This window comes from Salmo salar, chromosome 01, assembly GCF_965601325.2.
Source record: "Salmo salar chromosome 01, fSalSal1, whole genome shotgun sequence".
Classification (NCBI taxonomy): Eukaryota; Metazoa; Chordata; class Actinopteri; order Salmoniformes; family Salmonidae; genus Salmo; species Salmo salar.
The window spans coordinates 164038759-164063176 of NC_138291.1; the positions used below are offsets into that span (position 1 = coordinate 164038759).

The window sequence follows — 24418 nt, forward strand, 5'->3', positions numbered from 1 at the left end:
TTGGTGAAGTGGCGAAGAGGATGATAGCAGTGTTAGGTGTGATGATTGTGAGGCGTTATACAAATTCGACAGTCACAAGACAGGACTTCAAATAGGCCTATGGCATGTCAAGGGAAATGTAGCCTACTGTTTAGATGGGTTAAATGGAAACTGAAATTTTGTTCATTGACTAACCAGAATAACCAAGTGTTTTTTGGCAAACTCCAAAGTCCTCTGATAATAGTAGTCCTTAGGCGAATCAACATCCCTGTGTTTTGAGAGAAATATCTGAGTTTTACAGGTGTTGCTCGCGGTTTGAGCAAGAAAACAATAACTGACTCGATAAATTTAACAAAGTGATGTGGATAAAATATATATGAAGGGCCTATATATATCAACTTTCACAATGAATGCTTTTGTTTATATGTTTTGTGCGAATTAATTGGACATCGGCAAATGCATCATAAAACATATTGTGCCTATTTAATGAAACACTTTCTGTTAATAGATCCCAAAGCAGCATACAACTGAGCAAAACATTTGGACAAGTTCACTTTCTCATCCATAGCCTAAAAATGCATATCAAGTGCAAGTTAGCTGTTTTGGCTCACATCTGAAGAATGGGGGGCATTTAGGACGTCTTCTACTGCGGATCACTAAAATATTCGAATGATTATGATCACACTTCTTCAATTCAAATATTATGGCAACACTATACCAAAGATGGTTTGATATGGTTTAGAAACTTGCGAACCAAGCTCAATTTGTTAGTGTAGCCTGTTATCGCCTGGACTTGTTGAAATATCTTCACACCTAGAAAAAACCTCCAGGCATAACAGTTGATTTATTAAAAAAATTACAAAATTAAAAAATAATTACAGGTGGCAGTTTGGTAAAAACTTATCCCACCTGAATCATCCTCTGGAATAATGGACATTCTGGGGTAATAAATACATAACCAACATTCTCTAGTAATACTAGCCCATGCGAATAGGGCTCAAGCATTAATAATAACTCCTGCAGAATTAAACATTTGATATAAAATTATATACCAAAGACAAATTTGGACTTGGGAACAGGAGTGGAGGAATATGGTTTATTTCTTTCTGCACCTTGAGAGAATGCAATGCTCAGTTAGATACCATCTGTAGAGGTGCTGTCTTCATCATAAAAGCTGATAGTATTTCTCCCACATAAAATATGCATCGAAGATGAACTGAAATCTTATCAGAAACACATTGGGTTGTTTTCACAGCTTTGTTTTTCCTTACAACCAGTCAAACTTATGTCATTTGGACATTTTGCACAGAAAATCTTTCCTGTTTTTATTTTTGTTGCTTTATTATATTTTCTCCCCAGTCCCTTAATGTCTTTTCTCCGTGAAAGATGACAGAGAAAACTTTACCGATGTCAATTAGATTGAAGCATGAATTCTATTACATTATTCTGTTGAGCAAAGGTTTATTTTGTCTTCTAGGGCAACATATAATGACAAAAGAGAAGTTACATGTATCTAATTACAGACAAGTTGACTGACAAATAACCTACCAAAATGTCAGAAATTATAAGCAGACACCTATTTAAATCAGGCAAAACAACCCCCTGTCAAAAAATCATTCCGCAGTCTTTGACTGTAGCCTCTAGCGCATTTTCTATATTTGCGGTTTAGGGTTGGGTGTGGGCCTCATATTTTCACTTTATCACATGTAGTTGGGCGGATGCGGATGGGTTATTAACAGTTGTGGGCGGGTGGGGTGAACAAACAGCTGACCCACGCACCACTTCTCTCCACCAATCACAGGGTGAGAACTTAAAGTGGCTGACCTGCTCGCTAACTCACAGGTGGCCTTATAGAATCTCTTACTAACTACACTCAGAGAGACTCATAGACAGCCTGATAGAATAATAGTATTTGAGGCAGTGCTAAATATAACATTTTACTGCAGTAGCAGTGCTTTATATACACAGTGACAGATCACACAAAACAAGTTGTGAAGCTAACTCGAGAGGACAATTATTGGTTGCATTTTACATTAACTTGTCCAAATAATAGTTTAATTTAATTTAAGTTTTTATTGACTGTATGGTTGTTTATTCCATGTGTAACTCTGTGTTGTTGTATGTGTCGAACTGCTATGCTTCATCTTGGCCAGGTCGCAGTCGCAAATGAGAACTTGTTCTTAATTAACTAGCCTACCTGGTTAAATAAAGGTGAGAAGAAAAAATATATATATACTGCTCAAAAAAATAAAGGGAACACTTAAACAACACATCCTAGATCTGAATGAAAGAAACAATCTTATTAAATACTTTTTTCTTTACATAGTTGAATGTGCTGACAACAAAATCACACAAAAATAATCAATGGAAATCCAATTTATCAACCCATGGAGGTCTGGATTTGGAGTCACACTCAAAATTAAAGTGGAAAACCACACTACAGGCTGATCCAACTTTGATGTAATGTCCTTAAAACAAGTCAAAATGAGGCTCAGTAGTGTGTGTGGCCTCCACGTGCCTGTATTACCTCCCTACAACGCCTGGGCATGCTCCTGATGAGGTGGCGGATGGTCTCCTGAGGGATCTCCTCCCAGACCTGGACTAAAGCATCCGCCAACTCCTGGACAGTCTGTGGTGCAACGTGGCGTTGGTGGATGGAGCGAGACATGATGTCCCAGATGTGCTCAATTGGATTCAGGTCTGGGGAACGGGCGGGCCAGTCCATAGCATCAATGCCTTCCTCTTGCAGGAAGTGCTGACACACTCCAGCCACATGAGGTCTAGCATTGTCTTGCATTAGGAGGAACCCAGGGCCAACCGCACCAGCATATGGTCTCACAAGGGGTCTGAGGATCTCATCTCGGTACCTAATGGCAGTCAGGCTACCTCTGGTGAGCACATGGAGGGCTGTGCGGCCCCCCAAAGAAATGCCACCCCACACCATGACTGACCCACCGCCAAACCGGTCATCCTGGAGGATGTTGCAGGCAGCAGAACGTTCTCCACGGCGTCTCCAGACTCTGTCACGTCTGTCACGTGCTCAGTGTGAACCTGCTTTCATCTGTGAAGAGCGCAGGGCGCCAGTGGCGAATTTGCCAATCCTGGTGTTCTCTGGCAAATGCCAAACGTCCTGCACGGTGTTGGGCTGTAAGCACAACCCCCACCTGTGGACATCGGGCCCTCATACCACCCTCATGGAGTCTGTTTCTGACCGTTTGAGCAGACACATGCACATTTGTGGCCTGCTGGAGGTCATTTTGCAGGGCTCTGGCAGTGCTCCTCCTGCTCCTCCTTGCACAAAGGCGGAGGTAGCGGTCCTGCTGCTGGGTTGTTGCCCTTCTACGGCCTCCTCCACGTCTCCTGATGTACTGGCCTGTCTCCTGGTAGCGCCTCCATGCTCTGGACACTACGCTGACAGACACAGTAAACCTTCTTGCCACAGCTCGCATTGATGTGCCATCCTGGATGAGCTGCACTACCTGAGCCACTTGTGTGGGTTGTAGACTCTGTCTCATGCTACCACTAGAGTGAAAGCACCGCCAGCATTCAAAAGTGACCAAAACATCAGCCAGGAAGCATAGGAACTAAGAAGTGGTCTGTGGTCCCCACCTGCAGAACCACTCCTTTATTGGGGGTGTCTTGCTAATTGCCTATGATTTCCACCTGTTGTCTATTCCATTTGCACAACAGCATGTGAAATTTATTGTCAATCAGTGTTGCTTCCTAAGTGGACAGTTTGATTTCACAGAAGTGTGATTGGCTTGGAGTTACATTGTGTTGTTTAAGTGTTCCCTTTATTTTTTTGAGCAGTGTATATAGTGTTTGAAAACAATATTGTAGACTTAATTAGTCTTCACTATGTTTCCATCTTGCTATAGAGAAAAATCCCCTGCTTTTCTTTTTCTTGAAGTCGAGTTGTCACATGTTCTCATATATGTAGTCTTACAGGCTAACTATATGAAATAAGAATCAACATCATACATGGTGTTACCCAATTCCCCTAGTCCTTGGTACGGCATGCTAGCCAGTAGATCTTGAGGCAGGCGTACAGTACATGCACCCAACTGTTCCACATGTTGTTCGTCTGAGGCCTATCCTCTCCACTCTCCTTCCCGTTCCTCTCATTCCCCTACTCTCCTACATCAAACACCACTCAGGGGAGAGTGTACAGAAAACACAACACAGGATTAAAACAGGCTTTTTCGGGATGCCGTACAGTCCACAGAGTCCCCAACCAGCCAAGTGAAAGACACAACGTTTCTGTAATCTATTTGTTTTAAAGTTGTGAGGAGAGAAATATTCCCTTATTCCATCTTTTCTCCTTTTGTTCTCTCCTCAACTGACCCTGTTTTATCTTCCTCCCCCTATTTCTCTCTTCTGTTTACCTTAATCCTGCTGTTTGTCTTTCCTTCTTTCTTTCCTCTCCCCTCCCTCGCTTCGTCTCCACCTCTCACATTCTATTCTATTTAACTGTTCCAATTCAGCCCCTCCATGGTGCATGCAGCCTTATATACTGTAGCTGTCATCATATCTGTGTGCTGCTAAAACCTTATCCATTATAATGAAAGAGTCTGGGAACCCTGTACCAAGTCTCCTCTCTAGCTTATATCATCTCTTTATCTCTTCTGCTCATTTCCTCTCTATTTATCCCCCTTTTCTTATTACTTGTTCTTCTATTATATCTCTTTCAGAGCCACACCCTGCTCTTCCCCTCTTTCTCTTGACTCCCATTTGCTTTCTATCTTTCTCTCTCTCCCCCCTTTCTCTCCCATCCTGTTCTTCCTCCACCTTCTGACCGAGCCTGAATCTGTCTTTACCTTTGCTTTTGTTCTCCATCTCAACCCATTACTTCCCTCCAACCGCTCTAACCCTTCCCCCCCATGTCCCTCTCCTCTCGGTCCCACTCTGTAGGAGTAGCTGACAGCCACCATCCCTCCATCCCCTCCTCCTCATCCCCCTCTCCTTGTCTCTGTCTCATCCTTTAGGAGTGGGTGACAGCCACTGACCTGCTCATCTCTCTGGACAGGCTCAACACATTCGGAGATGAGTTCTTCAAGGACGCCAAGGTGCTGCGATCCTACTTCTACGCCATCTCCGATTTCTCCGTAGGCGCCAGGTAACACACACCTGACGTCTAAGAGAGAGAGGGAGAGAAAAAGGGAGAGAACAAGAGAGGGAGCGAAGAAGAGAGGGAGAGAAGAAGAGAGGGAGAGCCTGTTTGCTTTGATTTATCTTTGTCTTTGCTCATTTCTCAGACAGACTCGACTATGAAACAACAACCCAGCTCGTTATAGTGCCCCATTTGATAGATAATAAAATAGATATTAAAACAGATAATAAAATGCTTCTCCACATTTCGTCCCTCTCTGTATCCTTTTTACATAACAAATAGTCTAACTCAACACAAGCCCTCTATGGTCCTGGACAGTAGATTGTAAGGCTAATAGATAGAACACACTCCCTCCCTCCGCCTACCAAGTTCCCCCACTAAAAAGAACAGAGCCACATCATCCTCCTCTGTCCCCATGTCTTTTCCATCATTGTCCCTGCTCTGTCTCTTGTCCTCATACCTGGGTTCAAATTCTATTTGAAATCATTCAAAAACGTCAAACCCGGTGCATCTGGCACTCCGGGTAGACCAGAGAAAACACTCCATGTATTTGAAAGATTTCAAATAATATTTAAACACAGGTCTGCTGGTCCTTGGGCTTATTCCTCACATTAACGAGAAGGGACAACAGGAGGCGGGCAGCACAGACAGGATGTCCATGGGCACGGCACAATAACATGAACCTTATTAAGTAGTTGAGATGAAGCCTTCACCCACTGCTTCAACAGGATCTGACACCTGTCATAAGTGTTTATGATCAAAGCGAGGGGTGACAGTCTGACAAATGACCCAACAATGTCACCATGACACCTGAGGGAATGAAGGAGGGCAAGCTGACAACTTGTTGGGCTTGCGTAGTCAGCCTAGCTTGTTGGATTGGCCATAGCAGTGCTAGCACTTGTCACTTGGTCAATTCGCACACTGATTGTTATGAATGGACACAATTAGTGTCAGGGTATGTCAATGTGTTGGATTAAATGGTCAGCTAGTGGAGTATAGTACCGTAATTTCCGGACTATTAAGCGCACCTGAATATAAGCCGCGCCCACTGAATATAAAAACAAATATTATTTTGAACATAAATAAGCCGCACATGTCTATAAGCCGCAGGTGCCTACCGGTACATTGAAACAAATTAACTTTACATAGGCTTTAACGAAACACGGCTTGTAACAAAAATAAATAGGCTTTAACGAAACACGGCTTGTAACAAAAATAAATAGGCTTTAATGAAACACGGCTTGTAACAAAAATATAATAATTAGCAGTAAGCTTTAGTTGTCTTTTTGCACTGAGTCAATTCCTCACGCTGCTGTTTCCAATGTCTTATCATCGACTCATTAAGACCAAGCTCCCGTGCAGCAGCTCTATTTCCTTTTCCAACAGCCAGATCAATCGCCTTCAACTTGAAAGCTGCATCATATGCATTTCTCCGTGTCTTTGCCATGATGAGGGTGACAAAATGACTACCGTAATCAGAATGATGGGAAGTTTGAGAGTGCGCGATTTTATCTAAACAGTAAACTAAAAAGTTGTTTGACCTTAACCCGTTCGGCAATTTCATTGGTCTAATGAAAGCTTCATGCCGGCAAAAAACTGAGCACGTCACAGAATGTGTTTTTTCGAGAGAAAAAAATTGAAAGCGGGAAAAATCCATATATTAGCCATGTCATTGTTTAAGCCGCGAGGTTCAAAGCCTGGGCAAAAAGTTGCGGCTTATAGTCCGGAATTTACGGTAACTCAAAATAGTAAAAAGAAATGGTCCAAAACTGACGGACTACTAAGCTGCTATATGAGCTATTCTCTGTGCCATATTCATTATTGTGGTTGTCAAGATTACCTCAGAGTTTACTACTAGAGACATCAGTTGGTGGTTGGGGGCAATTTTCACTTTCTTACTAACAACTTCCTTGTCACAACAACAACAACAGAAACAGAAATAACTGATTGGGAGCCGTTAGCATAAAGAGTCTGGATCTGGGACAGCTGGTTAAATCTGACAGGGACAGGCGATGATAAGCCCCCCTCTTCCCTCACAGAAAGTCCCTCTGCAGAACCAATGACAGAGGATGCTCCCCAAATGGCACCCTATTTCATGCAGTACTTTTTACCAGGGCCCAAAGAGCTCTAGTCAAAAGTAATGCACTATATAGGGAAGAGGGTGTCAGTTGGGATGCAGGCAGGCACTATACAGAGTCAACACAACAAGGAGAATAAGACACTGTCATCCTCACGGTGTCACAGTAAAGATAGGGCCTCAGCTAACAGCTATTGGCCAAACATCCTTGATCATTAAATGACTTCTAGACATAGGAAATTGTATTTTCTCGACTGGTTGGAAAGGATATGTATAACTTGATATATAGCACAATAACTCTCACACACACACACACACACACACACACACACACACACACACACACACACACACACACACACACACACACACACACACACACACACACACACACACACACACACACACACACACACACACACACACACACACACACACACAGTGACTGGTAGTTGAAGTTGTTTATGCTCAGGGACATCTTGTGCAGACGAGAGTTGGACACACAGGGGAGATGAGCAGAACAGTATTCACTGAAGGGGATAAAAACCCACGTTATCCAAGGCGATGTACTGTATCTGCCACTGATAGGTAATGGGAGGTGAAAAGTCACAGTGAAAATACTTTCTCACTTTACATCTCCTCTGTTCTGTCCTATTCTCTGTTCTCTGTTAATTTCCTTCTATGTGTGTGTGTGTGTGTGTTTGTGTGCGCTCAGTGCATATAAGTTTGTGTCTGTAAATGTGTGTCTGGGTACACACACACCTCTCCATCTTTATCCGCCAGGTGTAAGTGTAACGGCCATGGCAGTGAGTGTGTGTTGGACGAGCAGGGGGCTCTGGTGTGTGACTGCCAGCATCACACTGTCGGGGTGGACTGCCAGAGGTGTCACCCATTCTACCAGGATAGGCCTTGGGCCAGGGCCACCGGAGACTCTGCCAACCAGTGTATGAGTGAGTATTGGAGTTTGGTTTAGTTCAGTCACCCCTGGGGAAATGTATAGTTGGTGTAGTGTATGAGTGAGTATTGGAGCCAAGTTCCTTTAGGAGTACATAAAGTATGAGTGAGTACCCAGGGATTTGTTCAAAGAACCCTGGGAGAAGGTTATAGAAGAGTTGGAGGGAGGACAGCTGAACCCTAGGAGTAGGTTATGGGAGAGTTGGAGGGAGTACAGCTGAACCCTAGAAGTAGGTTATGGGAGAGTTGGAGGGAGGACAGCTGAACCCTAGAAGTAGGTTATGGGAGAGTTGGAGGGAGGACAGCTGAACCCTAGGAGTAGGCTACAAGAGATTTGGATGGAGGACATCTGAACCCTAGGAGGAGGCTATAGGAGAGTTGGAGGGAGGTCAGCTGAAGGCTGGGAGTAGGCTATAGTAGAGTTGGAGGGAGGACAGCTGAACCCTCTGAGTAGGCTATAGGAGAGTTGGAGGGAGGACAGCTGAACCCTTGGAGTAGGCTACAAGAGAGTTGGAGGGAATACAGCTGAACCCTAGGAGTAGACTATAGAAGAATTGGAGGGAGGTCAGCTGAACCCTAGGAGTAGGCTATAGGGGGGTTGGAGGGAGGACAGCTGAACCCTTGGAGTAGGCTATAGGAGAGTTGGAGGGAATACAGCTGAACCCTAGGAGTAGACTATAGGAGAGTTGGAGAGAGGACAGCTGAACCCTAGGAGTAGGCTATAGGAGAGTTGGAGGGAGGTCAGCTGAAGGCTGGGAGTAGGCTACAAGAGAGTTGGATGGAGGACATCTGAACCCTAGGAGGAGGCTATAGGAGAGTTGGAGGGAGGTCAGCTGAAGGCTGGGAGTAGGCTATAGGAGAGTTGGAGGGAGGACAGCTGAACCCTCTGAGTAGGCTATAGGAGAGTTGGAGGGAATACAGCTGAACCCTAGGAGTAGGCTATAGGGAGTTGGAGGGAGGACAGCTGAACCATAAGAGTAAATTATGGGAGAGTTGAAGGGAGGACAACTGAACCCTCTGAGTAGGCTACATGAGAGTTGGAGGGAGGACAGCTGAACATTGATGTACAGTAACCCCATAACACTGTATTTACAAAGCATACCTACTGTAATGATATTGACCTTATCATATGTAAATGTAGGTGTTGGTGTAGCATAATGTAGATGAATTCCACCTGCACATGTGTACTGTAAGAGTCCTTGTGTGTATGTGTGTGTGTGTGTGTGTGTGTGTGTGTGTGTGTGTGTGTGTGTGTGTGTGTGTGTGTGTGTGTGTGTGTGTGTGTGTGTGTGTGTGTGTGTGTGTGTATAGGTTGACATTTATTGTCATGAATTTTGTTCTGGAGGCAGCTCTAACCATAATCCCCACCTTAACTTAACCTTACCCAAACTGCTAACCCTAACCTTACATTTTTGTTTTCATCCATTTTTACAATATATACAATTTTTGCAGCTGGCTCATCTAGCGGAAATCGCTCCCTTCCGCCTCCAGGTCAAGATTCATGACAATAAACATCAACCTGCTGCTGTATGTGTCACGTCCTGACCAGTATAAGGGGTTATTTGTCATTGTAGTTTGGTCAGGACGTGGCAGAGGGTGTTTGTTTTATGTGGTTCGGGGTTTGTTGGGATATGTATTTATGTAAGAGGGGTGTTTGTTTTATGTGTTCCGGGGTTATTGGGTATTGTTCTATGTATTTCTATGGTTTTTCTATGTTGTGTATTTCTTTGTTGGCCTGGTATGGCTCTCAAACAGGTATATCGTTGTTGCTGATTGGGAGTCATACTTAGGTAGCCCTTTTTTCACCTGTGATTTGTGGGAAGTTGTTTTTGCATAGCTGTGTGTGTAGCCTGCAATACTGTGCGTTCATTCGTTTTCTTGTTTTGTTTCGTTAAGTGTTCAATAAAAGTTAAAATGAGCACTCAACCCGCTGCGCCTTGGTCTACTCCGTACGACGACCGTTACAGTATGTGTGTGTGTGCGCATGTGTGTATATATGTACATGTGTACATGCCTGTGTGTGTGTGTGTGTGTGTGTGTGTATAAATTAGCGTGAGTGCGAATATCAGCGCGGTTCAGGCTTATCGCGCTGTGCACTGAGTGGTGAATGGTTCTTTTGAACACTGCTGAGGAGGAATTGTAATTGGTTGGACTGATAAACCCATAAAGGAGAGGCCTCGTTAATTGTTTTTATGTTTGATTCTATTAAGCAACAAGCTTGTTTTAATTACACTCATCCTGTGTTCTAAATAGCACCCTGTTCCCTATATAGTGTACTACCTTTGACCAGGGCACATAGAGCTATGGTCAAATGTATTGCACTATGTAGGGAATAGGGTGCAATTTGGGAGGAAGCCTGAGTCTCTGTACCAAACAGATGGCTTTTTTAAATAGACTGCCCCATGCAGCTGCACTGTACTGTAAAGGAAAAAATGAATATATTATTAAATACATAGAAGAAAATAAGCACTGAATGTGAAAGAACTAGAGAGTAAAAGTGAATGCTCTGTGTATTATAACGTTCACCCTCCATATTCAGCGAGATAGAAACTCATTTTGCCGCAGCTTACCGGGCCAAGCTCTGTCTCTCTCTTCTCTGCCGTGTATGGCATGTGTCTGGAACCAGTACCATATGCCCCTAGTTGTCAGAACACACACACTTTAATTGACAACGGGTGTCTTTTCTCTGCCGAGAGAGAGAGAGACAGAGAGAGAGAGAGAATGAGAGAGACAGAGAGAAAGAGAGAGAGAGAGACAGAGAGAGAGAGATAAAGAGAGAGAGGGGTGGAGGGGAAGAGAGTTGAGCAAAGTACACACAGACACATAGGCACGCACAGTTGTTTATATTTATGTTGTCGCAACATCCTTCTGGTTATTACTAAGTTACTTAGCAGACATAAGTGTCTAATTTAGCTTACTATCTACTTCCTAGTTAGGAAGCCATTTTACTAAGTGCACCTGAGATACCTGCCTTGAATACATGTGTAATTACTCAGGCAGATTCAATCTATTTGCAGTCAGACACATTATCACTCATGATCATCTTTAAAGGGTATATATGAACAATTTTAACGGGGAAAACAGCTTTTACAAAACAACTCAACATCCAGCCAGTAGCCTATTCACAACCAACAGTAATCTAATTTCCCCCCATTTAAGAAATCACACTATTGATGGATTTCCATCAATTGCGCTGTGACATCATTGGGGGAACCACTCGCTGAATTCTTGGCATAGTAATCAATGGTCAGCATTTTAGATCATGTAGCTAGGCTATCCTATGAAATAATTTTGCAACAAAATGTTCTGACACAACAGCCCAGTAGTCAAATGACATGTCACCACGTTTCATTTACAGATGTCCATGTCCATAGAGTGATAAATAGATGACAAGGTGCTTTGCAAAGTATAGGACTGGCTATTTATCACTGACATGTGCAGATCATAACAGCTGTAATATCATAATAATAAGTCCTTTTTTAATGTAAAATATGAGACGCAGGGATGGATTGATTAGGGGATGTTCATTCAACAAACAACCAGTTAGCTGTTCAACTCAATGCCAATCAAGTAGCCTACCCAGTACCCATATGTCCAAAAGGCTACTGACTGGGAGTGTACACTCATAAGCTGTGAATGGCAGCTGCCACGGTCTCTCCTTCGAAAACACGCCATGGTCTCTGCCTAGAAAACTCCTCAGACTAGCCTGTCATTCAGGCCATTATTGGAGGGACAGCGCAGTGCATGAACAAGGCAGGAAGAAAGAGAGATAGAGAGAGATAAAGAGAGAGAGTGAGAGAGAGAGAGAGAGAGAGAGAGAGAGAGAGAGAGAGAGAGAGGGGGGGGAGATGGCAGCCCACGGGACCACTGAGGTTGTAGGTGCGTACATTTTCCACCTCTCAAAATGTATGCTACTTCTAATAAAATTAACAAAGCACTCACTAGCCTAGCTAGCTACTGTAATGAATAGCTAGATGCAGATATGTTGATTACAGAAACTGTGCAAAGCTGGTGGACATGGAAATCAAATACGTCATTCTCCTCATTGATGGGCCGGACACCACTCGGAATAGACTTGAGCTTCTTCGTCTCCACATTTCAGCACCACATCCAACTTCCAACTATGCTAGGCTACTTTAGCTACTACTAAGCTACCTACTGTATTATGGTCACATCCGGCTACGTTCAGACAATGTTCAGAAATGCTACAGTCACTTAAATACATCAATAAAGTAGTTTAAAAGAGGTAGCATACCTTTGGCTGGATGCCATGTTCCAGTAGGCCTAAATGAGCTTAAGATGAAGTTTTCAACGGTGATTATTATCCAACCAAGAAGGTTAGGTAAGGTTATGTCTATGGCCACCAATTACATGGTCAATGTTGCAAATGTGAAGTGTAAGCCGTTGATCATATAGGCCTCCCACTGGGCACACACTAGTTGAATCGACGTTGGACCAACGTGGAATAGACGTTGAGTTGACTTCTGTGCCCAGTGGGCTGTCGCATATGTGGATGTTCAAAATAGAGATTTATTTGTATTTCTAGAATCAGATACCTATATAATTGACTAAGCAGGTCCATCTTAATTCTGCTATTAGGCAATGGGATATTGATTACATTTTCCCCTGTTTTTCGATGGCCTCTGCTATAGTAGACTATTATGCTGCAGTTGATTGACTCGTTCCCAGAGTGACCTCCATTGCTTCAAAATTACACATTTCCAGAACGTTTTCAAAAGAATGTTCACAAACTGTTGGTTTAAGTTCATATTGTTTCTTTTTTAGGAATCAAATGTTAATATATAGAATGAAAATAAGACTATGGTGCCTGGTGAAGAATGTTCTTCTCCATGACAACTTGTTTCATATACACCCCAAGGCCTTTTTATACCTCATATCTTCACGTCTGCTACAGCTACTATAAGCAAAAATCAACACATGTAAATAAAGTAATTGACTGTAGTAGGTGTTTTATTATGTCTTATGTTTTTCACATTTTAGTCATTAGCAGAATCATATCCAGTGGTTTACAAATCAGACTTTCATATCTTACTGTGTAGGCCCACCTGTATGCTCCCAAATCCAATAAACTGAGAATGACACATGTAAGGCATGGATGGACTGTAACTATGCAGCACTGGTTTAGACCTTGATGATCTTTCTGTGGCTCTGGGGCCTATCTCTAGATAGAGTCTCGTTAATATATGCCTAATCTCTATACACTAATAGCAAATACACTCACTTCCTACTCTGTAGAGCAAAATTCAACTAGAACGGAACCTCTCTTCTCTTCAATCAGGGAGGAATAATCATATAGTTATTGCAAACTTAACAGAAAATTTGATGTGTAATAAAATAGGATATTTTCTAGAATCCTGAACCTCATGTAGCCAGACAGAGAGACAGCAGAATACTGCAGTGGAGAGGAAATGCAGAGTACTCTACCAAGCCCTGTGATTGGAGGTTATCGACTGAGTAATCGTCTCTTGTACAAACACTTATTAGCGTTATCACGGTGGCCCCTGACTAAGTGATTGGCTGATCATTAGGCCCATGTGAAATGGGATTAGAAATGTACCTGTACATTAGGATCCAATCCCACACGCATAATCTCTCATAAACATACAGTAACCCCATCCATTCTCTCTCACCTTTCCTCCCCATCTCACTCTGCCTCTCTCGCCATTTCCCTTCCCTCATCTCCTCCCTCTCTCTCTCCCCTCCCTCTCTTTTTGCTCATCCTTTCCCCTCTCTTTCTTATTTACCTCTCACTCTCCCTCCCTCCCTTCCATACCACCCACCCACCTTCTCTTCCTCTCGCTATCCCCCCTGTCTCTCTCTCCTTCTCTCTCTCTCTCCTCAGAGTGTAACTGTAGTGGGCGAGCGGATGTGTGTGTGTTCGATGCGGAGCAGTATCGCAGCACAGCCAGTGGGGGGCGCTGTGTGGACTGTAGGGACCAGACTGATGGACCGCATTGTGAACGCTGTAGAGAGAACCACTACCGACGGTCACCACAGGACCCCTGCAGCCCCTGTGACTGTAACACCATGGGTAAACCATGTATTTTAGACTGCTTCATATTAAGGCATCATAAACATGAACTAACTATCTATCTATCTATCCATCCATCCATCCATCCATCCATCCATCCATCCATCCATCCATCCATCCATCCATCCATCCATCCATCCATCCATCCATCCATCCATCCATCCATCCATCCATGTCTCTCTCTCTCTCTCTCTCCATCCCTAACTATCTCTCTGTATCTCACTCACTCACTCTCTCACCCTGTCATTCTCCCCCCTCTCTCCCTCCCACTCTCTCTCTCATTCTCTCTCTCTCTTTCTCCCTCCCTCCCTCCCTCCCTCCTCTCTCCCAGGTTCTGTGAGTTTGCAGTGTGGTGTGGAGGGGAAGTGTGAGTGCAGACCCAGTGTGACAGGGGAGAAGTGTGACACCTGTCAACCTGGTTTCCACTCCCTCAGCCCTGGCGGCTGCAGGTACACACACACACACGTACACAGAAAAATAAACAAACACTTTGAAGACAGAGGGAGAGTAACAGAACAATGCAGTTTTTTTTAAAGCCTATTTTTTCTGTCTGTATGCGTCTAATCTACGACCATGTTCAGTAGGCCACAATAATGTGGAACTATCTGCCGGGTCTGTACATTGCACTCCTGAATGCAACCCTATGTGGGGTGTGTGTTCATATTTAATTTCAACATGCAGACATGTTATTTTAGAAGCACATCTTAACTTTCCTTGAACCTCTGGTGTAGAGTAGAGCAGCAATCCAATTCTAGTTTGTGTTTATTGATTTATTTTGTCATGCTGCAGTGGTTCTAGCCATTAGAAACGCACTATCCCTGACCCTATTTACTTCTGTAGTGTTGAGGTGTACACCAGGGCTGAGCAGAATACCAAAATGTGGACTTTCATCCAGCTTGCAACAACTATCCACTATTGCTGGTGTTGCTAATTCATCACTACTGTTACCTGATCTATTACCAATATCGCTATTTGCAATGTCCTTACTATAAACTTGATATAGTAAACAGTAACTACACCTATCCCAATGATATAGTGAACAGTACCTACTCCTATCCCCTTGACACAGTAAACAGTACCTACACCTATCCCCTTGATATAGTAAACAGTACATAGACCTATCCCCTTGATATAGTAAATAATACCAACACCTATCCCCTTGATATAGTAAACAATACCCACTCCTATCGCCTTAATATAGTAAACAGTACCCACTCCTATCCCCTTGATATAGTAAACAGTACCTCCTACTATCACTTTCATATAGTAAACAGTACCAACACCTATCCCCTTAATATAGTAAAAGTACCTACTCCTATCCACTTGATATACTAAACAGCACCTACACCTATCCCTTTAATACAGTAAACAGTAACTGCTCATAACCCATGTATATAGTAAACAGTACCAACTCCTATCCCACCAATATAGTAAACAGTACCCATTCCTCTTAATATAGTAAACAGTACCTACTCCTATCCCCTTGATATAGTAAACAGTACCCACTCCTATCCCCTTAATATATAAAACAGTACCTAGTCCTATCCCCTTGATATAGTAAACAGTACCTAAACCTATCCCTTTAATATAGTAAACAGTACCTAATCATATCCACTTGAAATAGTAAACAGTACCCACTCCTATTCCCTTGATATAGAAAACAGTACCCACTCCTATCCCCTTAATATAGAAAACAGTACCTAGTCCTATCCCCTTGATATAGTAAACAGTACCGAAACCTATCCCTTTAATATAGTAAACAGTACCTAATCATATCCACTTGAAATAGTAAACAGTACCCACTCCTATTCCCTTGATATAGAAAACAGTACCCACTCCTATCCCCTTAATATAGAAAACAGTACCTACTCCTATCCCCTTCATATAGTAAACAGTACCTACACCTATCCCTTTAATATAGTAAGCAGTACCTACACCTATCCCTTTAATATAGTAAACAGTACCCACTCTTATCCCCTTCATACAGTGAACACTACCCACTCCAATCCCCTTAATATAGTCAACAGTACCTACTCCTATCCCCTTAATATAGTAAACAGTACCTACTCCTATCCCCTTAATATAGTAAACAGTACCCACTCCAGTCCTCTTAATAGAGTCAACATTTACCACTCCTATACCGTTGATATAGTAAACAGTAGCCACTCCTATCCCCTTAATATAGTAAACAGTACCTACTCAAATCCCCTTAATATAGTAAACAGTACCCACTCCTATCTCCTTAATAGAGTCAACATTTTCCACTCCTATCCCCTTGATGTAGTAAACAGTACCTACACCTATTACCTTGAAATAGTAAACAGTACCTAAACCTATCCCTTTAATATAGTAAACGGTACCTACTCCTGTCCCCTTGATATAGTAAACAGTACCTACACCTATCAGCTTAATATACTAAACAGTACCTACTTCAATGCCCTTGATATAGTAAACAGTACCTACACCTATCCGCTTAATATACTAAACAGTACCTACTTCAATGCCCTTGATATAGTAAAAAGCACATACTCCTATCCCCTTGATATAGTAAACAGTACCCACTCCTGTCCCCTTAATTTAGTAAACAGTACCCACTCCTATCCCCTTGAGAAAGTGAACAGTACCTCCTCCTATCCCCTTGATATAGTAAAGAGCACCTACACCTATCCCCTTTATATTGTAAACAGTACCTACAACTGTCCTATTATTAATATAGTAAACAGTACCTCCTCCTATCCCCTTAATATAGTAAACAGTTCCCATTCCTATCCCGTTGATATAGTAAACACTACCCACTCCTATCCCCTTCATATAGTAAACGGTACCTACTCCTATCCCCTTAATATTGTAAACAGTACCTACTCATAACGCCTTAGTATAGTAAACAATACACAATCCTATCCAATTTATATAGTAAACAGTACCTACACCTATCCCCTTAATATAGTAAATGGTACCTACTCCTATCCCCTTAATATAGTAAACAGAACGTACTCATATCCCTTTAATATAGTTAACAGTACATACACCTATCATCTTGATATAGTAAACAGTACCTACACCTATCCCTTTAATATAGGATACAGCACCTACTCCTGTCCCCTTGATATAGTAAGCAGTATCTACACCTATCCCCTTAATTTGGTAAACAGTACCTACTCCAATGCCCTTGATATAGTAAACAGCACATACTCCTATCCCCTTAATGTAGTAAGCAGTTCCTCCTCCTATCCCCTTGATATAATAAATAGTACCTACACCTATCCCCTTGATATAGTAAACAGTACCTACACCTATCTTTTTAATATAGTAAACAGTACCTACACCTATCCCCCAATATAGTAAACAGAACCCACTTCTATCCCCTTAATATAGTAAACATTACCCACTCCTATCCTCTTTATGAGGTAAATAGTACCTACACATATCCCCTTAATATAGTAAACAAAACCTACACCTCTCCCCTTGATATACTAAACAGTACCTACTCCTATCCCTTCTTACCACCAAGTTGTTCCTGCAATGCCTCTATGACGCACCACCAACGCCTCCTCTCTGGCTGTCTGTTGGACCTCTGGATTTGGCAGAAATCAATGTCCAAATCAAAACTCATTGGCTCCTTGGCGACTCAAGGTGGTGGGAATTTTCATATCACAGCATGGACGATGTTTAGCTGAATCATTCACACTGCAGACTAAAGAAAGGAGAGCTAGGAAGGACAAACACACTGAGGTAGAGAATCACAGCAATGGCTATGTAAGGACCTCCACTGGTTTATAATACAGACACTCAAGGACAATAGGCATACACTTAATTAAAACTTTTTCGGGATTGGTGTCCCTTCCGAGGGACGGTTGAGCTAACGTAGGCTAATGCAATTAACATGAGGTTGTAAGTAACAAGAAAATTTCCCATAACATAGGCATATCTGATATTGGCAGAAAGCTTAAATTGTTGTTAATCTAACTGCACTGTCCCATTTACAGTAGCTATTACAGTGAAAGAATACCATGCTATTGTTTGAGGAGAGTGCACAATTTTGAACATGAAAAGTTATTAATAAACAAATTAGGCACATTTGGGCAGTCTTGATACAAAATTTGAACAGAAATGCAATGGTTTATTGGATCAGTCTAAAACTTTGCACATACACTGCTGCCATCTAGTTGTCAAAATCTAAATTGCAGCTGGGCTGGAATAATACATTATGGCCTTTCTCTTGCATTTCAAAGATGATGGTACAAAAAAAATACAAAGAATGGTTGTTTTTTCTTTGTATTATCTTTTACCAGATATATTGTGTTATATTCTCCTACATTCCTTTCCCATTTCCACAAACTGTAAAGTGTTTCCTTTCAAATGGTACCAAGAATGTGCATATCCTTGCTTCAGGGCCTAAGCTACAGGCAGTAAGATTTGGGTATGTCATTTTAGGCAAAAATTGGGAAAAAAAGGGGCCGATCCTTATAAGCATATGGAGAAACACACTTAGACATGTACAGGTGTGTGGGCATGGTATGCTTGCTCCGTTTTTCACTCTCACACAGACAAGCACACACAAACTCTCCTTTTCCCTCCTCCCTCTTCCTCTCCATCCCTCCATCTCTCTCTCCCTCCATCCCTCTCTCCTTCCATCACCTTCTTCAGTCTGCCAGTGGGCTGATCTGAAGTGAGGTGTGAATTACACAGGCCAGTGGAGCAGAGCAGAGTAGAAGCCTGCCCATGGGATAATTGAATTATTCTTAATAGCAACCTTGTTAAAATATTGATTCTGTGTTACAGTTCTGGAGGCAAACAATCAATCAATGAAGGTGATCAAACATGTTTTCATAGAACAAAGCTTTTGATTGACACAGCTTGCGACCCCACCTAACCAATCACGGTCTGGTGATCAGGCTGTTTTCAGCGTGTGTGTGTGTGTGTGTGTGAAAAGAGAGCGAGCAAAGGCTAAACAACCCTTGCCAGAGTAATTAATCAATGAAACAACATGTGAAACAGAGACAAAACAAAATACTCAAACAAATATACATTCTGACTTTCTTACCTCTGTGTTAACCTACAGTAAGTGTCTCATGATGTTATGACCCCAGTCATAAGCAGTTTGACCTCTGGCTAACCTTTTACCTTTACTGGATGTTGTTATTGTCTCTCCTCAGGTTGTGCGACTGTGACCGTAGGGGCAGTGTGGGCGTCTGCTCTGTGCTGGATGGTGGCTGTCACTGCAGGGCTAACGTGGAAGGACAGGCGTGTGACAGGTGACTTTTATATTGTACTGTTCTCTCTTCAAAATTGAAAAATAGGCATGTGACAGGTGACCCGTGATAGGCTACTGCATCATCACCTTATATAACATAATACTACCCTCCGGTTACCACGGTGACACAGACTCCCAAGAACGTTTTCAGTGTTGCCTATTAAGTTACTTTGTCGCTATATTTAGCGAGTTTTCCAACCCCTCCAGCAACTTTTATTGGTAAAAGATGCTAGCAACACGTTCAGCTACTTTTCATGCTGCCTTTAAGAAGTTTTGACACTGAAGATTTCTATGGTTTTAAAAGTATTTAGCGACTTTTCACACTCAATTCTTCCGCAAACGAGAGTGGGAGACGCTGTCTGCAACAGAAGTCATCACAACGGTGCAGACACAGAAACACTTTGTTCTGCTTCCTACTGTTAGCACAATGGCGTACAGGATGAATCTTTGATGCCGCCTGCTGCCATTGTTCAACAGAACATATTTTGACATTGTTTGGCACCGCTCTTTAACTAACTGTATCCAAATGGAGTCAGCATGGTAACCCATTGAAAACAGGTATTCAAACTAACAGACGAGTACATTTTTTCCAGAGTACTATAAACATTATAAATGGTACTGTATACTGAACAAAAATATAAACACAAAATGCAACAATTTAAAAGATTTTACTTAGTTACAGTTCATATAAGGAAATCAGTTCATTTAAATGACTGAATTAGGCCCTAATCTATGGAATTCACATGACTGGGAATACAATCAATCAGTCAAATGTATGTATAAAGCCCTTTTTACATCAGCCAATACAGATACCCAAGAAAGCAAAGGTAACTGAACTAAATGACTCGCTGCGTAGCACTCACTTCTGTCGTCATGAAGTGCTTTGAGAGGCTAGTTTAAGATCATATCACCTCTACCTTACCTGACACCCTAGACCCACGTCAATTTGCTTACCGCCACAGACGATGCAATCGACATCGCACTGCACACTGCCCTATCCCATCTGGACAAGAGGAATACTTATGTAAGAGAGAAGGAATATTTATGCTGTTCAAAGACTATAGCTCAGCCTTCAACACCATAGTACCCTCCAAGCTCACCATTAAGCTCGGGGCCCTGGGTCTGAACCCCGCCCTGTGCAACTGGTTCATGGACTTCCTGACGGGCCACCCCCAGGTGGTGAAGTTAGGAAACAACACCTCCAGTTCGCTGATCCTCAACACAGTGGCCCACAAAGGTGCGTGCTCAGCCCCCTCCTGTACTCCCTGTTCACCCATGACTGCGTGGCCACTCACGCCTCCAACTCAATCATCAAGTTTTCAGATGACACAACAGTAGTAAGCCTGATTACCAACAATGACGAGACAGCCTACAGGGAGGAGGTGAGTGCCCTGGGAGTGTGGTGCCAGGAAAATAACCTTTGATTATATGTCAACAAAACAAAGGTACTGATCGTGAACTTCAGGAAACAGCAGAGGGAGCCCCCCCCATCCACATCGACGGGACAACAGTGGAGCAGGTGGAAAGCTTCAAGTTCCTTGGCGTACACATCACTGACGATCTGAAATGGTCCACCCACACAGACAACCTCAAGAGGCTGAAGAAATGCGTCTTGGCACCTAAAACCTTCACAAACTTTTTTAAACTACCTGCCCTCCAGGACACCTACAGCAATGTCATAGGAAGACCAGCAACCACCCGAGCCACTGCCAATTCACCCCGTTATCATCCAGAAGGCGAGGTCAGTACAGGTGCATCAAAGCGGGGACCTGAAGGCCATCAGACTGTTAAACAGCCATCACTAGGCGGCTTCCACTCAGTTACGTAACCCTGCACCTTAGAGGCTGCTGCCCTATATACATTGACTTGAAATCACTGGCCACTTTATTAATAATGGAACACTAGTCACTTTAATAATGTTTACATATTTTTGCTTTACTCGTGTTTTACTCATGTATTCTATTCTACTGTATTTTAGTTTATGCCCTCCGACATTCCTCATCCCAACATTTATATAGTCCTTAATGCCATTCTTTTACTTTTAGGTTTGTGTGTATTGTGTGTATTGTTGTGAATTATTAGATATTACTGCACTGTTGGAGCTAGAAACACAAGCATTTTGCTACACCCACAATAACATTTGCTAAACATGTGTATGTGACCAGTAAAATTTGATTTGATTTTCAGATATGCATTTGTTGATCACAGATAACTTAAAAGATATTTGCCTCACAATGGGCCTCAGGATCTCATCGCGGTATCTCTGTGCATTCGATTGGCCTTCAAATGACCTTTGATAAAATGCAATTGGGCAGGCTTATGCCTGCCCATGCCATAACCAAACCGCCACCATAGGGCACTATGTTCACAACATTGACATCAGCAAACTGCTTGCCCACACGATGTCATACACGTGGTCTGTGGTTGTGAGGCCAGTTGGACATACTTTCAAATTCTCTAAAACAACTTTGGAGGCGGCTTTATGGTAGAGAAATTAACATTAAATGCTCTGGCACCAGCTCTGGATTGACATTCCTGCAGTCAGCATGCGAGTTGCACTCTCCCTCAAAACGTCAGATATCTGTGGCATTGTATTGTGTGGCAAAACTGCACATTTTAGTGGCCTTTTATTGTCCCCAGCACAAGGTGCACCTATGTAATGATCATGCTGTTAAATCAGCTTTTTGATATGCCACACCTGTCAGGTGGATGGATTATCTTGGCAAAGAAGAAATGCTCACTAACATGGATGTAAACAAATGTGTGCAAACATTTTTGGACAAATAAGCTATTTGTGCATATGGAACATTTCTGGGATCTTTTATTTCAGCTTATGAAACATGGGACCAGAACTTTACATGTTGCGTTTATATTTTTTTCAGTGTAGTATGCTTTCATTCATAGTCAGTCAGGACACGTATCATTCAGTGACGATCGGTGGCATTTAAGATGAGGGAGGGCAATTATTTGTTTTATGAGCATGCCCTTATTTCTATTACAACATATTGGATGACTGTCATTCATATTCCATTCACCCAGCTCAATGTAACATCGATAGCTTTAGACTACTACATGATACTCACATTTTCCCTGTACCCATCATGAGGTTGCTTAAACCTAGCCTACGAATGAAAGTTTACAATGTAGGTGCACAGGTCGAGGCACCCAATGGTAGGACAACAGACTCCATGCCCATCTTCCGAAGACATCTGAAAACCTATCTCTTCAAACAGTATCTTAAATAAATAATCATCCTATTCACCTCAAGCCAGTGGGTCTGGCGACGAATATGAAGTGAGGGCCAGCCAACGAGAGCATACAGGTTGCAGTGGTGGGTAGTATATGGGGCTTCGGTGACAAAACGGATGGCACTGTGATAGACTGCATCCAATTTGCTGAGTAGAGTGTTGGAGGCTATTTTGTAAATGACATTGCCGAAGTCAAGGATCGGTAGGATAGTCAATTTTACGAAGTCTATGTTTGGCAGCATGAGTGAAGGATGCTTTGTTGCGAAATAGGAAGCCGATTCTAGATTTAATTTTGGATTCGAGATGCTTAATGTGAGTCTGGTAGGAGAGTTTATAATCTAACCAGACACCTAGGTATTTGATGTTGTCCACATATTCTAAGTCAGAACCGTCCAGAGTAGTGATGCTGGACGGGCGGGCAGTTGCGGGCAGCGATCGGTTGAAGAGCATGCATTTAGTTTTACTTGCATTTAAGAGCAGTTGGAGGCCACGGAAGGAGAGTTGTATGGCATTGAAGCTCATCTGGAGGTTAGTTAACACAGTGTCCAAAGAAGGGCCAGAAGTATACAGAATGGTGTCGTCTGCGTAGAGGTGGATCAGAGAATCACCCGCAGCAAGAGCGACATCATTGATGTATACAGAGAAAAGAGTCGGTCCGAGAATTGAACCCTGTGGTGCCCCAATAGAGACAGCCAGAGGTCCGGACAACAGGCCCTCCGATTTGACACACTGAACTCTGTCTGTGAAGTAGTTGGTGAACCAGGCGAGGCAGTCATTTGAGAAACCAAGGCAGTTGAGTCTGGCGATAAGAATGTGGTGATTGACAGAGTTGAAATCCCTGGCCAGGTAGATGAATACTGCTGCACAGTATTGTCTCTTATTGATGGCATTTATGATATCGTTTAGGACCTTGAGCGTGGCTGAGGTGCACCCATGACCAGCTCGGAAACCAGATTGCATAGTGGAGAAGGTACGGTGGGATTCGAAATGGTCGGTGATCTGTTTGTTAACTTGGCTTTCAAAGACCTTAGAAAGGCAGGGTAGGATAGATATAGGTCTGAAACAGTTTGGGTCTAGAGTGTCTCCCCCTTTGAAGAGGGGGATGACCGCGGCAGCTTTCCAATCTTTGAGGATCTCAGACGATACGAAAGAGAGGTTGAACAGGCTAGTAATAGGGGTTGCAACAATTGCGGCAGATCATTTTAGAAAGAGAGTGTCCAGATTGTCTAGCCCGGCTGATTTGCAGGGGTCCAGATTTTGAAGCTCTTTCAGAACATCGGCTATATAGATTTGGATGAAGGAGAAATGGGGGAGGCTTGGGCAAGTTGCTGTGGGGGGTGCAGGGCTGTTGACCGGGGTAGGAGTAGCCAGGTGGAAAGCATGGCCAGCCGTAGAAAAATGCTTTTTTGAAATTCTCAATTATCGTGGATTTATCGGTGGTGACAGTGTTTCCTAGCCTCAGTGCAGTGGGCAGCTGGGAGGAGGTGCTCTTGTTCTCCATGAACTTTACAGTGTCCCAGAACATTTTGGAGTTTGTTCTATAGGATGCAAATTACTGCTTGAAAAAGCTAGCCTTTGCTTTCTTAACTGCCTGTGTATATTGGTTCCTAACTTCCATCAAAAGTTGCATATCGTGGGGGCAATTCAATGCTAATGCAGTACGCCACAGGATGTTTTTGTGCTGGTCGAGGGCAGTCAGGTCTGGAGTGAACCAAGGGCTGTATCTGTTTCTGGTTAAAATAGT

The 24418-nt window shown here is 42.8% G+C and overlaps 1 protein-coding gene across 1 annotated transcript in view; it reads left to right on the forward strand.

The window, feature by feature from the left end:
* LOC106568667 (laminin subunit gamma-3) overlaps positions 1-24418 on the forward strand; it is a 198000-nt gene that overhangs the window by 42028 nt on the left and 131554 nt on the right. Inside the window, exons 3-7 of the mRNA XM_014139189.3 lie at positions 4965-5095; positions 7950-8116; positions 13984-14172; positions 14504-14621; positions 19329-19427. Coding sequence (XP_013994664.3) covers positions 4965-5095; positions 7950-8116; positions 13984-14172; positions 14504-14621; positions 19329-19427 — 704 coding nt within the window. The remainder of the gene's footprint in view (positions 1-4964; positions 5096-7949; positions 8117-13983; positions 14173-14503; positions 14622-19328; positions 19428-24418) is intronic.